This window comes from Puma concolor, chromosome B2, assembly GCF_028749965.1.
Source record: "Puma concolor isolate L17-30 chromosome B2, mPumCon1.1.hap2, whole genome shotgun sequence".
NCBI classification, from domain to species: Eukaryota; Metazoa; Chordata; class Mammalia; order Carnivora; family Felidae; genus Puma; species Puma concolor.
The window spans coordinates 51,097,000-51,112,891 of NC_141671.1; the positions used below are offsets into that span (position 1 = coordinate 51,097,000).

The 15,892-nt window shown below is 47.3% G+C and overlaps 1 protein-coding gene across 1 annotated transcript in view; it reads right to left on the minus strand.

Annotated features, from left to right (window-relative positions):
• Positions 1–15,892, minus strand: part of TRAM2 (translocation associated membrane protein 2) — an 83,377-nt gene that overhangs the window by 12,809 nt on the left and 54,676 nt on the right. The window contains exons 3-4 of the mRNA XM_086707064.1: positions 6,899–7,008; positions 6,277–6,393 (exon numbers count right to left, since the gene is read on the minus strand). Of these exons, the coding sequence (XP_086563190.1) occupies positions 6,277–6,393; positions 6,899–7,008 (227 nt within the window). The remainder of the gene's footprint in view (positions 1–6,276; positions 6,394–6,898; positions 7,009–15,892) is intronic.

Sequence of the window (15,892 nt, forward strand, 5' to 3'; positions counted from 1 at the left end):
AGCTGCCAGGAAGAGGAAGGTACAGGAAACGTGAAAACGAAGGCCTTCTCTGAATGGGAGCCACCCGGCCCTCAACTGGCTTCTTTATTGTGAAAATGCTCTACTCTGGGGTTTGAAGACCTGTGTCTGGACATGGATCTGGGACTTACTGGCTCTAGCCTCTGAGCAAGCTCGTCTCCCTAAGCTTCAGTTGGGTCATCTTTAAATGAGGACAAAAATACCCTCCCAGAGTTATTGTTAGAAATAAATGTGATAGCTCATGTTTATGTGTCTAGCATGATGCCTGGCATGAACGCACTCAGGAAATGCTTGTAGAATGAGTAAGCACGTGACCTCTAGAATCACCATCCAATGGAAAAATGAAAAGCCTGCTTTGGCTTTTCACAACTCTGGCAGTAAAAAGAATGCAGGACCGCACAGGCCACCCTAGGAGGCCTCACCCCAGAGGCCTTGTAAGTGTGATACATACCACACTGGGTCATCATTGCGAGAGATCTCCATTACTCTGCAAGCTCATGGGTCTCATCATGCCCTTCTTTACACCTCCAGCACCTAGCCCAGGGCCTATTACAGAGTGGGCGAGGTAACCTGAAAACCCTCCCATCACGAAACATCTAGAAATGCTGAGTGAAACCTAGCAACTAATTCTTTTGTATTCAAAAAGTTTTTACCAGAAAGGGAAAACCTTTGGAATTCAAAAGGGCTAGAAGGCTAAAAGCCTAAGCAGTAAGGGGAGGCTGAGGCAGCCCACAAGGCCCTAGTCTTGGGCCAGGGTGGTCATGCCCATGTGGGAACAGAAGATGATGCCTCGCGAGTTGGAGCCCAAGACCCTTGTATAAAATCAGGATCCCTGGGGCACCTGGGTGGCTCAGTCGGTTAAGTGTCCAACTTCGGCTCAGATCATGATCTCATGGTCAGTGAGTTTGAGCCCCGTGTCGGGCTCTGTGCTGACAGCTCAGAGCCCGGAGCCTGCTTCAGACTGTGTGTCTCCCTCTCTCTCTGCCCGTCCCCCGCTCGTTCTCATTCTCTCTCCTTCCCTCTCAAAAATAAACAAACATTGAAAAAGATTTTTAAAAATATCAGGACCCCTCAATGGCTACAAACTTCAAGAGAAGGTTAGACTAGAGTCTGCATTAGTATGGATTAGACTAGAGCAAGGGTCGACTATAGTCTGGCAACAATAAAAGGAGATAAAGAAGCTGTTTGCACACCCTGTGCTCAGGATGAAAACTAAAATATATTAGCCCTTGAAAATCTGTAACCTTGGGTTCACTTTCAGATGGGTTTGGAGTTCAAATTTATAACCACTTGTATGGTCCAGGAACCACCAAGCTAAGAAATTAGTGTTAATGCTACTGTGACACCATTGGGACATACTCTCATCCAAGGATGTACAGGATTCTCATGCATTAAAATCTTGCTAAAGAGGAGATTACAATCCAAAATTACAAAACATAAGAGGAAACAATCCACCATGAGCAAGAGTCAGCTGACGTTACAGGAATCCAATAAAAACTTGTTGGTTGAATGAATGAATCAATGATGAACGCTTTAGGCGATTTCTCCCTTCTGAGGGAAAAAACAAGGCTCTTATTTGTCACTCAGAGATGGTTAGATCAATATGACCCCATTCCACAAACAGGCTAATAAAGGAAAAGACAGGAAGTAGCTCCTGAAATGAGATGTTTTTTCAGCAGCATAGGTGAAATCTGAGCTGGGCCACCAACGTCCTGGCCCAATAACCTCAAGCCCAGTTCCTCAGTAAGTCAGAAAATAAACTGAGCTGGCAGCTTTGATGAGGAGACCGAGACTCAAATGTCACACTGGGACTAAGATCAGGGCATTAGCAGTGCTCAAAGCCAACGTGGTTCAGGGACAAACACTTGACTTACTGCCTCGTGGATCCACAGCTGTGTTTCCACGTGAGGCCTGACCTACCCACCCTCAAGTCACTACATTACCTTGGACATCTCAGGTACAGTCCCCAGCCCCCAGCCCACAAGCTGGGGCCCCATTAGCACAGTGACCAAAGTGACAGGTCCAGTCAGGCACATGCACCAGTGTGGTCATGGTAACATTTCTGAAGGAAAAGGTCTCTCCCCAACCCCTCACAGCCTCACTCCCAGTCCTTTCTTCCTACCACTGCCTCCTCCCTCAGTCACACACAGATGGAAAGTTCCGGGGCCTCTGGAGGGTGACAGGAGCACTTTGCCACACCGCTGCTATCGGGCTCTGCCTTCCCTCTCTGCTGCTCACGAGGACCCAGGCACACAGCCGTATATATGGTCTTCCACTCTCTACCTCAGTCCAGGGAAATCAGAGGTAAGAACGCACCATGATGGAAGAAGCAGCAATGTATTTAAGGAGGAAAATGGTACATCTGGGACTGAGGTGGGAGGACAACTTCTGCCCAAAAAGAGGCCGCCCAAGAGAAGCAGCATGGAGCAAAACCTAAAAGCCCAGATGATCTTGTGATTTTAAACACGAACCTCCTTGGCCTGGCGCCTTTTCTTAGGAGACAAGGAGGTCAGAACTTTTAAGCCAACAAGCCAAGAAAACTCCCCAGAAAAATGCCGCCTGCTTGTGAATGTCCAGTCCACAGGGAGTTCAGGGAGGGTATGCAGGGGGGAGGGTGGGGGAGTCGGAGGAAAATGACTCACCGCTCTGAGAACAGCCTTTTCCAGACCTCGGGCCAGGCAGCTGCCTGAGGGCGGCCTGGGGCCGGGGTGCCCTCAGAGGTCTGGCAGGCCATGTACCTGAGATCATGGGGGGCCAAGAGGGCTAGAGCCAGCACCTGCACCCCACCCCCCTCTGAATCCCAGGCCCCATCAGGCACTGGGAGAGGGGCCTGGGTACTTTTGAAATCCTTTGTTATCTCCTTAACCTACGAGCTAAGTGAGGCCTGAGCAAACTGGAGCAATCTCTCCCCACCCCACCCCTGCCCTGCAGCCTTCCTTTTTGGTGAATGGACAAACAGAACCACAGAAACAGCAGAATCCAGTCATAACACAGCCACAGTTGCTACCTAGATTCAGACATACCAATAGCGTTTGTCCTTCAGAAACAATCATGTACTAAAGTTCTGCTCTGAGTAGCCAGTCTGTTAACAGGAAATCAGTCCAGGGTGAAGAGCATTCCCTATACCAGGCTCTCAAGGAGCACCAGACTTCAGGATTTAAAACATGAAGGGAAACATCCCCAGGAAGCCGGCACAGAGACCAAACATGGCCCGCCCTGCTTTCCCCTATAGAGTGCTCGTGTTTTGTTGTGTTTTCTAAACAGTCAATAGGAAGCAGTCCATAGTAGGTTAACAGTAGGAGGTTGATCTTTTCATAAATTATTGGTCAGTCCAGTCACACTCTCATCACTCTGCTTGTATAAATGCAGAGAGAAATGTCCGAACCCCACCGCCCAAAACCAGTTACTTCTAGGGGGAGGGATCTGGGGCAAATTTTTTTACTTAAAAAAAAAAAAAAAAAAAAAAAAAACCTTTTATGTATTTCTTATGTAATAGACGGTCATCTAGAAGTTTACAAAAACAACTGACTTGTTATTTTAAAAGCAGTTAAGGGCCAGAGCAAGAAGACATAACTGCTGCTTACCCCCTCAGTCTCACAACCACTGTTTAGTGAGCACTTAGTACCTGCCGGGCTCTGCACTAGAGACGCTGTGAGCATGCAGGCTGTTCACAAGCAGCTCGGGGTCTAGTGGGACAGACAGACAGCACGGAATATATGCGTGAATGAGAAAAATGCCACAGCAATGGGTGTAGTGCATGCAGTACAAACTGGGGGAGGGGGTTCTCTGAGGAGATGGCATTTATGTGGAGACTCAGATGGGAAGGAGTCGGCCGTGGGATTCAGGGGGTGGAGCATGTGAGGAGAGGAACCGCCCCCGCAAAGCGTAAGAATCAGGAACAGCCAGGAGAGGTAGAGGAGCAGAGGTAATAGTGGGATCCAGATCACAGGAGCGAGGAAGATAATGGCTTAACTGGCTGCAAGAGGGACAGGGGCTTTTACATAAGGGTGCAGGACTTCATTTATGTTCTAAAAAGACCTGTCTGGCTAAGCAGAAGAAAACGGATTGTGGAGGGAGGCTACAAGAGAGGAAATGTCTCCATCTAGAAGGACGATGGTCAGTGGTCCAGGCAAGAGATAATGGCAGTTTGGACTGTGGAGTAGGACTTCCCAACCTTGGCACTACCAACATCTGGGGCTGGGTAATTCTCGGTGGTGGGGGCTGTCCCGTGCGGTGCAGGACATTCAGCAGCACTCCTGGGGTCCACCCGCCAGCCCCATGTCCCCAGGGGCCAAAATCTCCCCTGTGGAAACTGGTGGGCCAGGCTACAGCATGGATAGAACTTCAATGAGCTCTGCAGGTGGGGTTCACAGGACCTGCTGATGAACTGACTGCAGACAGTAGAAGACAAGAATCAAGTAAGATTTCATCCTAACAGAAAAATAGGATTTAAGAAACACTTAGCTATTTCTCACTCCTTTTACAAAACTACCCTCCCTTCCTCTTCAATCATCTTTATTCCCTGCAGGATGGTGCAGTGGGAGGAGAGGAGGGCCAGGAGCTGCATGGTGCTCTTAGGAGTTGGGGGTCACTGGAGCTTTCCAGGGTCCCCATGGCCCCCACTTTCTACTGCAGATGTTGAGTGGGGAACTGGCTGTCACCATAATAAAGGCCTGTCATGAGCTTCCCCAAGTAAAGTGCTGCATGCTGTCAGACTAATGAGCATCATTTTTAAGCCCCTGAAGGCCTGAGAGAAACAAAGAGCAGTTGAGCATTTAACGCACTGGAAGAGACGTCACATAACGTGGCTTTTGGCCTCCAGAATCTGGTCTAAATGTGTCACAGCTCCAGGAGAATATCTGGGGCTGAAGTAGGAGGGGTAGAAGTGATTCAGAGACGAGGCAATGTTTCTTCTGAAAGACCCTGAGGCCATTCAGCCTCAAAGCAGCAGAGGGACTCCACGGGCAAACACCGAGAGGTTGGGAGAAGTCTGAAAGGCAGCATTACCTAGACCTGAAGGGGCCTGGACACACACTGTGCAACATTAAGGGGCGCTCCTCATATGGGCCACACTGCACATCTTTCCCTCTGGGGACAGTCTAACATGGCAGTCCTGCTCAAGAGGACAGAAGCCTCAGGTCCTACATTTAAAATTCCTAATGTTCTGTTTAGGAAACGGTTCCATGATTAAAGGATAAGAGACATACAAGCAATATACACAAGGACATGCAGACTCCTGCTCTCAGAACGTGAATTCAGCGTTGAGCTCTGGAAGCAGAGAGTTCCTTAGGATGTAAAAGTTCATCACTGTCACTGAAGGAAGAGGAAGCGGGTGAGAGGTCAGCGGAAGGCAGGGAATGAGAGGTCAGCAGAAGGCAGGGAAGGGAACTTAGAGATCACAGGGTTGCTGAATTTTCCAAGCCCTAGGCCTGTGTTTCTCACAGGACGACTCTAGCTCTAGAAAAAGGGACCAAGTTACAGACAGGAGTTATTTCACATGGGGGTGGGGGGCTTCTAATTAAACACTTTCATGCATCACAGGCCAGGTCTTGTTACAGCGAACCCCAAAGGACTGTCCGCATTCCTTGCTAGTAAGGAATTCTGGTGTATCAAAGGCTGCTTGAAATAAGACTCCTATTGTGTAGAAAGGAGAGGTAGATAAATTGTCTGGTTCCCCAGGCATTTGTGGGAATGACACTGACTCTCACAGGATTTGATGTGCGGACAAGGGGATGCTTGCAGGAGGCCAGTGTGGTAAAACAGAAAGTGTGCTGAACTTGGAACCAGACTCCTAAGTCCCAGTCTGGTCCTTGCCACCTCAGAACCCCATGACCATGGGGACACTGCAAAATTTGATCTTGGATGCCATCAATCTATCAACATGGGGACCAGAATAAACAAACAACTCATCTCGTGGGATAGCACTGGTAGGAGGACACTGTCAAATGATACAGAGCTGTGTAGAGGTATGGTACCATTATCATAGCATCACAGAATAACTATAACAAGGGTTTATTTTTGGACAAGAGGGCTCTCTGCAGCTTTAAAAGAGCATCTACACCATCTGGCCCCTCTCTCCTACCATGAGGATACAAAAATAGTAGTAGTTCCAAGAAACTGCTCGAAGCTTTTACAAACTGCTCCTGACTCTTTTCCTTCCCTGCTTAGCCCTTCACGGTCATTTTATCAGCCATCTGAGAAGAGATGTGTTGCTGGAAGCCCAGGCCCTGTGCTTCAGCGGTCCCCGGGGCCACTCACCGTCACCACCACGTAGAAGCACCATACCACAGAGCTGAGATGAAAGACGACCAGCTGTCCAGATTCGTTGAACTTGCTGTGTTTCACCTTGGAGAGGTGAAGCCGTTTGCTGATTTTCTAAAGAATAAAGAGAATCCTGCATATTAATATATGCAGGTGCATTCGTAATGGGTGGCTTCAAACTCCCATTTTCTACCCTTGAAAGGATAGCAGTCTGAAGCGGCCATGGCTCAGGCCATTCAGTGTAAGCCTGCTGTGTGCATGGAGCGCTCAGTTCAAGGCAAGCATGTTGAGAAAGCGGCCAGATTGAGGTCCTCAGCCTAGATGTAAAGAAAACACCCCACAATCAGGCCACATATGACAGACCCATAAGCACTGTGTCTTGCCATTTCGGGCAGCTGTCCCCTCATGCAGTAAACGCTGCATCCCATGCACTAAGAAGGCTGTGAGAGGGGACAGAAACCACAGTGTGTCACAATGGATGTCCAGTCAATAGGACCAATCAGGGCATGCAGATTAGGAGGGAAAGGGGCACAGAGCTGCAGTGTCCTCTAAGGCGAGGCCCTTCTGCCCACCGCATCTCCCCAGCTTGTGATCTCAGAATCCAGACAGCGTCACTCACATCTAAAATGTACTCCTGAACCACAGCGTGCAAGATGATGGTGATGAAGACGTAGAACAAGATGGTGACCAGATCCTTCGGCCCATAGTGGTAGTGCACAGTCTCACTATCTGTGGAGGTAAGAAAAGCCATGTCAGCATCCCCGGGCTGAGGAAATGCTCTGGGACCCCAAACTGAAGAGATCTCTGAAGCAGAAGGCGCCATGCCGTACCCCTAGACTTGGAAGAAACCTTTTTCCCTAGAATCCTACCCACCCCGTGGGCGTCGCCCTTGGTAAGTACCAATGGGGAAGATTAAGGAGAACCAAGCACAAATGGTGATGACTACATCTCCTGCATCTGGGCAGGAGAGCGCAGTGGTTAGGAGCCAGGATAAGAGACAAGCCATCTCGATCGCTCCCTGGCTGTGCAACTATACAGAAGTGACCAACCTCTCTGAGCCACAATTTCCATCCCTGGAAGATGGAACTGTCGTCTTCAGCACGGAAGCATGGAGTAGGGGTTAGGAGCGTGGACTCAGAAGCCCGAGTTTATATCACAGCTCACTCATTACCTATGTGACTTTGGGGCACCTCTATATGTGACTTTTCTGTGCCTCAGTTTCCTCATCTGTAAAACGAGAGTAACAGCAGTTCCTGTATCGTAAGGTTTCCCTCAGAATCAGACGGCTTCAAAGCAAAGTGCAGAGAACAATATCTAGTACATAGCAAGTGCCATATGTATATTTGTTATTATTTCTGTTGTTGGGCTAGTGTGAGGATTAAATGAAATAATTTGTATCAAGATGATTATCACCGTGCCTACACCCATGGCAAACATGCCATAAATGGCAGTCTATTAAAATATTATTTAATAGTAATAAATTAGACAGCATCCCAGACATGTAATAAGCCTTGTATAGCCCTGCTGTGGCGGCCTCGTTCTCCACGGACAGAGGAGGATTTATACTTTTGTTCCAGTTAGCAGGTTAGGGTTGCAAGGGCTCATGAACCCGCGCTGGGTTCTGTAAACGCCCCCCTGGCTCCACCAAGCAGACTCGCTGGCTGCCTTTCCAGCTGTGCTGTGCTCACGCCGAGTCACACACACATGAGTCATCTGTCTCTGCCAGGATGCGTTTACCAGAAGGTGGACCAGGGCCGGTGAGTTTCGGGGTGGCCACGGAGCGAAGCAGAGCTGACTGGGTCACGCTGGGAGTCAAACCATCCCCTCTGCCTCCCGGGACAGAGAGAACGGGATGGTCCACGGCGCTGAGTGGGGAGAGGGCAGCGAGCACGTGAACTCTGGAATCAGACTGACTTGCCTTTTTCCTCTCCCTCCTCCTTTCCACAAAAACCTACTCTGTAAGGGGCACTGGGCTAACTGCCGGAGTGTGGAGATAAGAGATACTGGCCGGACTTCAGAGCACTCAGACCAGTGAGGAGACGGATAAGTAAACGTACAATTACCCTACAGACAGGCACGTGGGGCCAAGAGGCAAAGAGAGCGCCCCAGCGGGCCCCGGCAGGCCAGGGCCCAACCCTGTCTGGGTGGGCGCAGTGGGCAGCAGGTCAAGGTGAACAGGAGGACACCAGAACTTGGGGAGAAGCACAGGGCGGGGAGGGGGGCATCTAGGCTGAGGAGGTAGTGTCTGCACAGGCTGCAGGGAATGAGACCGCAGCGCCTGTTGAGTGCCCGGGTGCCGCGTGAAAGGTGGTGGGCTTTGTCCTGGGGGCAACATGGGACACATGGAAGAATTCAAATCCAACAGGCAAATGACGAAATATGGGTTTTGGAAAGTTTACTCTGGCAGCAGTGAACAGCGCCGTGCCTGGAGGCGAAGACACCAGTCAGGGAGCTGCCTCCAGATCCACAATAAGGAAGCATGGAGGCCTGAATTAAAGCAGGATGAGAGACGGAGAGGGCTGTCAGTGAGACAACGGGCAAGACAGGGGACTGGCCCACCCAGGGGCTGAGGGCTGGGAGGGGGAGTCACGCACTGGCCGGCAGAGAAGGCACTAGAGGCAAGAGGATGGCTGCGATGACACTTTCCTAGCCTCCTTCAGAATGGAGGACCAGAGGAGACAAGTTCAATTGTAGTATATTTTGAAACTATAAAATAACTGAACGCATACAGAGTTCCATCAAGACCAGCCTCACGAGTTATGGGCGCCTGGGTGGCTCAGTCGGTTAAGTGTCCAACTTCGGCTCAGGTCATGGTCTCACGGTCCAGGAGTTCAAGCCCCGCGTCAGGCTCTATGCTGACAGCTCGGAGCCTGGAGCCTGCTTTGGATTCTCTGTCTCCCTCTCTGTGTCCCTCCCCTGCTTGCACCCTGTCTCTCTCAAAAATAAACATTAAAATTTTTTTTTAAAAAAAGACTAGCATCCCTAGGCAAAATGGGATTTAAACTCAAGTATAGTCTAACAGTAGTGAAATAACACCTGTCAAGACTTTGGGTTATCTTCTTTAAGGCCTATTCAGGGTCACCTGTTATTCTTCACCCCCAAATGCCATGGTTCCAAAGAGATGTGACCATAGCCTTAGACCCCTCTTGAAACAAGAATCAGTGCATGAGTTAATACATTCTTTTGTTCCTTCGCTGTTGAGAGCCACATGCATGTTTTTCATCAACAAATAAACCATGTGCAGAGCTCCATTCTGGGTGCTGGGAGAAGACCATGAAGGATGGGCACAGACCTGCCCTCTTGGAGGTTAGTGGATATGCACCAAATTCTCATACTTAAAAACTACAGAGGCTAAAACTACAACACAGCAACAACCAAAAAACTGAAACAACCAGATTAAAAATGGGCAAAGGATGTGAACAGACATTTATCTAAAAAAGACATACAACTAGAGGCACTTGATTAAGCGTCCAATTTCGGCTCAGGTCACGATTTCACGATTCGTGAGTTTGAGCCCCACATCAGGCTTGCTGCTGCCAGCACAGAGCCTACTTCTGATTCTCTGTCCCCCTCTCTCTCTGCCCCTCCCCCCTCCTCTCAAAAATAAATAAACTTAAAAAAAAAAAAGATGTACAAATGGTCAACATGTATGTGACAAAGTGCTCACCATCATTACTGTTAGGGAAATACAAATTGAAACCACCCCACATCCATCAGAATGGCTACAATTAAAAAAAAAATGAAAAAGAACAGAAAATAACAAGCATTGATGAGGACGTAGATAAATTCGAACTTTTATGCACTGTAAAATGGTAGTCACTATGGAAAACAGTATGGTCGTTCCTAAAAAATTAAAAATAGTAAACTCAAAATGGATTAAAGACCTAACTGTAAGATCTGAAGCCATAAAAACTCCTAAACAAACAAAAACATAGGCAGTAATCTCTTGGACATCAGCCTTAGCAACATTTTTCTGGATATATCCCCTAAGGCAAGGGAAACAAAAGCAAAAATAAACTATTGGGCCTACTCCAAAATAAAAAGGTTTTGCACTGCAAAGGAAACCATCAACAAAACAAAAAGGCAACCTACAAACTGGAAGGAGATTATTTGCAAGTGATCTAATAAACAGTTAATATGCAAAATATATAAAGAATTTATACAAGTCAACACACACACACAATAATAATCTGATTAAAAATGAGCACAAGACCTGAATAGACAGGTTTCCAAAGAAGACATACAGATGGCCAACACACATGAAAACATGTTCAACATCACTAATCATCTGGGAAATGCAAATCAAAACTACAATGAGAGAATACCTCACACCTGTCAGAATGGCTAGAATCAGACAAGAAATAACAATCGTTGGTGAGAATGTGGAGAATAGGGAACCCCTGTGCACTGTTGGTGGGGATGTAAATTGGTCCAACTACTGTGGAAAACAGTATGGAGTTTCCCCACAAAAAATTAAAAATAGAAATACCATACAATCCAGCAATTCTACTACTGGGTATTTACCCAAATAAAAACACTCATTAGAAAAGATGTATGCACCCCTATGTTTACTGCAGCATTATTAACAATAGCCACATTATGGAAGCAACCTAAGTGTCCACTGATAAAGAAGATGTGGTATATACATGTATATAATGGGATATTATTCAGCCATAAAAACGAAGGAGATCTTGCCATTCGAGACAACATGGATGGACCTACAGGGTATTATGCTAAGTAAAGTAAGTCCGAGAAATATAAATACCTTATGATTTCACTTCTATGTGGCATGTAAAAAACAAAACAGAAACAGACTCCTATATAGAGAGAACAGATGGCTGGTTGCCAGACAGTGGGGGTAGGTGATGAGTGAAATAAGCGAAGGGGATTAAGAAGCCTACACTACTAGTTAAAAGTAACTCATGGAGATGACAAGTCCAGTATAGGGAGTCTAGTCAATGATGCTGTAATAATGTCATATGGTGACAGTGACTACACTTTTGGTGACGAGCACAGTGTAATGTCAAGTCGCTACGTTTGTTGCACACCAGAAACTATTACAACATTGTATGTCAACTATATTCCCTTTAAAAAAATTAAAAATGGAGTCACATGATTCTGCAATTCCACTTTTGAGTATATACTCAAAACAACTGAAAGCAGGATCTCAAAGAAATATTTGTACACCCATGTTCACAGCAGCATTTTTCGCAATAGCCAAAGGTGGAAACGACCCCAATGTCTATTGACGGATGGATAAACAAAATGTGGTATACACATACAACAGAACACTATTCAGCCTTAAAAAGGAAGGAAATCCTGTCACATGCTACAGCACAGATCAACCTACAGGATATCATACTAAGTGAAATAGGCCAATCACAAAAGACATACTGGATGATTCCATCCTATAAGGTAGAAGTAGTCAAAATCATAGGCACAAACCAGAATGCTAGGTGGGGGCTGTGGAGGGAATGGGGCGTTGCTGTATAATAGCTACAAAGTTGCGGTTTTGCAAGATGAATAGGATTCTGGAGATCCCTTGCAGGACAATGTGAATGCATTTAACGGCTACTGAACACTTAGAAATGGTAAAGATCACAAATTTCATCTTCTATATATTTAAATTAAAAAAAAAAAAAACCACCAGTTGTCACGTGTGAGAAGTGGACCGAAGGCTGAGGGGGAATAAGAGGGAGCAGAAGCCTCACTCTGAGGGACCTGAGCACAGCGCCCAGTGCAGTCGGTGCCCTGCACTCAGATGGTGGCACAGCAATGGGGAGAGGACACATCCACATAGAGGTGGGGGATGGGCCAGCCATAGGGAGTGGTTCTCAATGGGCAAGGGGAGCAGCTGACAACACGGGGTTGAGAGAGGTAAGGGATACCGGACATCCTCAGGTCTCCCAGGGGCTTCCGCACCCCAGCCCAGCCCCCCAATGCCACCTCAGGGTCAACACAAGCCACTCACACCCTCCCGTGCCCTACATAATTACTGGTGATAATCTGCTCCTTTGAGGTCTTTCTCCTACAATCATAACGGGTAGCAGCATCCACAAATACGGAGAAGACATGCTCTGGTTCATACACATGATGTCTGGTGCTTTCCCCTTATCTGCTACTTTCCTACTTTTGATCAAAGCAGGCAAGTGAACTGGTTTGGCCCTTTCTGCTCTCCACAGAGCCATGGAGGCTGGGTGGATACTTTGTGAACACAAAGTATTCTTCCAGGAGGCTATAAACAAATCCCTGTTTCCCGCAGATTTTTCTTTTTCTTTTTTTAATTTTTGGTTGCTCACTAATTCTAATACAAACCCTCTCAGGACCCAGGCTGGAGTTCTTGCTCTTCAAGCACTGCCCCTGTCTTGCACGAGCTCTCAAAAAGGCTGGCAATGGTTTGGCAGAAACCTAGCATAATTTTTTCTGAAAAGTAACTTGCAACACATCTCTGAGCTATTAGACCAGGGAGGCCACCCTGGTTGTGAGTTGCAGCAAAATGCTGACAGGTACCAGGTGGGTAACCCAAATGAGCAAAGCAGTCTGGGTGTGGTAAGCTAAACCTTTTGGCACAGAGGTCTGCTGATTACCCAGGGAATATCTGCACGTCCACAGTATGCTTCCCACTGACTTCCTTCAACCATCGCACCTTCTTGGTCTATCATTCACATTTCTGCTTTGAGAGAGGGACACGTTCTTCTTTCTCCACCTTACTAAAAGAACAGTTAAAAGTGGAACACACAGTGACTGACAGGTAGTCTCACTGTCAGGAACACACTGGAGCGGAGTTGGTAACTGTGGGAAACTGCACAGCGTGTGTCCCCCGGGGGAGAAGAAGGAGTGGGGAAGTCGCTCCTCAGATACGGAGGCCGTGGGAGAGATACTGCCCAGTGTGTCCAGATTCTCGATATTCCAGAAGCAAAGAAAGAGATCTTTACATGAAATCACTTGACTTAAAGATACTGCGCACAAATTCAAAATTTTTAAAAAACACTTTATGGGCCAACACCAGACTGACCAGAAACAATGGACCTGCTGGGCCATGGTGACCATGGGCCACCAGTGTGTAACCCCCAGGCAACATGACCCCTGACAACCTTCCAATAGCAACATTCTGGGAGTCTCCTTCCTACACACCCCCATGGAGTATGTCGATATGCCCTTCTGTAGGCATTACTCTAGCTTTGGAAGAAAGTACCTTCAGTAACGATCTTCCAACTGTAGACGAGTTACTCAGCCCTCATCAAAAGTGGCATCTGCTTGGCTGATCTCTGATCACAGTTTAAAAAGAAAGCTAGAGGGGCGCCTGGGTGGCGCAGTCGGTTAAGCATCCGACTTCAGCCAGGTCACGATCTCGCGGTCCGTGAGTTCGAGCCCCGCATCGGGCTCTGGGCTGATGGCTCGGAGCCTGGAGCCTGTTTCCGATTCTGTGTCTCCCTCTCTCTCTGCCCCTCCCCCGTTCATGCTCTGTCTCTCTCTGTCCCAAAAATAAAATATACGTTGAAAAAAAAAAAAAAATTAAAAAAAAAAAAAAAAAAGAAAGCTAGAGTAATCAATAACAGCCTTGGCTGTTTTGACCAACAGCCTCAGTCAGCAGCTGCCCCTTTACGGGAGTAACATTCTTATGGACATCCTGCTTTGCTTCCTATGACTAAGAGATACATTCCTGTTTCCTCTGGTGTCACCTGTAAGCAGCTTCTCTGGTCTGCCTCACATGTTCCCATCCCGTCCGGGTACTATTGTGCGGTCTCAGCCCTCCTCCCATGACTTGAGCTAGTTGGTGGCTGTCTGTAGCCATCCCATTCACCTCTTAGATCCTTGGAGTCTGGGCACCTGCCAACGAGACTTCTAGCCTTTGTGTGAAAAACTGGTTGCTCAAAGAGCATCACTGCCCATCCTGGCTGCGTTTTTGCTCCTGGTTCCTTTCCTAATGCCTGCACATCTGGGTTTATAAGATGCACTTTCTGTTAGTTTCTGTGCTTATGGCCAACTCTGTTTCCATGTTAGTGTGATGTTCTAAAAGAACTCAGATAGGAAAAAAAAAAAACCACCACAAGCAAAATCAAAAGGGAAATGATCATTTAAGGGGGAAATATTTATAATTCAGATCATAAACAAAGGACTAAGCTTGCTAATATGTAAAACACTTGATAATAAAAAGATCAAAAATCCAAAAGAAAAATGGGCAAAGGATATGAACAATTTACAGAAAAAAATTAAAAGATGCTCCACCCGGGGCGCCTGGGTGGCGCAGTCGGTTAAGCGTCCGACTTCAGCCAGGTCACGATCTCGCGGTCCGTGAGTTCGAGCCCCGCATCAGGCTCTGGGCTGATGGCTCAGAGCCTGGCGCCTGTTTCCGATTCTGTGTCTCCCTCTCTCTCTGCTCCTCCCCCGTTCATGCTCTGTCTCTCTCTGTCCCAAAAATAAATAAACGTTGAAAAAAAAAAAAAATTTAAAAAAAAAAAAAAAGATGCTCCACCTTACACAGAAAGGAAATGCAGATGAAAACTACAATGAGCTGCCATTTCATACCCATCACATTGGCAAAGATCCACAGCTTGACAACATACTCTCGCTGAGGCTGTGGAGAAACAACCTCTCCTTCACACACCACTGATGGGGGTGCAAAATGGACCACCCCTTTGGAAGGGCAATTTGGCAATTTCTATTGAGATTACAAGCACATCAACCCTTTGATGTGGCGACTCCACTTCTGGGAATTTATCTTGTGGTAATACCTGCCACGTTCACAATGACATGTGATGAGGTTATGCATGGCAGCACTGTTTTGAACAATAAACTAATGGAAGCAATCCAAGTTGTTTTCACCTATCAGGGGCAGGTTACATAGCCCATAGTTCTAATACACTGGGGCTATGCAAAGTGTGGCTGTGGACCAACAGCACTGGCATCACCTACGGGCTTGGAAACACGGGCTGTTGTGGATCTACCCCAGGCCTGCTGGGAGAAACTCGGGATGGCCCAGGACTCCATGCTTAATGACACCTCCATGTGATTCTGATGCATGCTAACATTTAAGAAGTGCTGATATGGGGCACCTGGGTGGCTCAGTGGGTTAACCGTCTGACTTCGGCTCAGATCATGATCTCACGGTTCGTGAGTTTGAGTCCCGCGTCAGGCTCTGTGCTGACAGCTCAGAGCCTGGAGCCTGCTTCGGATTCTGTGTCTCCCTCTCTCTGTTCCTCCCCTGCCCATGCTCTGTCTCTGTCTCAAAAAATAAATAAAACATTAAAAAAAAAGAAGTGCTGATATAAACAATGGGTCTGTTTTTTAAAATCAGAGAGGGGACGCCTGAGTGACTCCATTGGTTAAGCGTCCGATTTCAGTTTAGGTCATTATCTCATCGTGCATGGAGTTCAAGCCCCGCATCGGGCTCTCCGCTGTCAGTGTAGAGCACGCTTTGGATCCTCTGTACCCCTTTCTCCCTGCCCCTCTCCAGCTCGTGCGTGCTCTCAAAAAGAAATAAAAATTAAAAAAAGAAAAAAAATCAGAGAGAAACAAAAGATCAAAAACAGGGAAAATCAATCAGGAGATTTAGAAAGCAGACCCATGGTTGCTTTGGGAGGAGGTAATGGCTGGGAGTGCTGTATCCTGC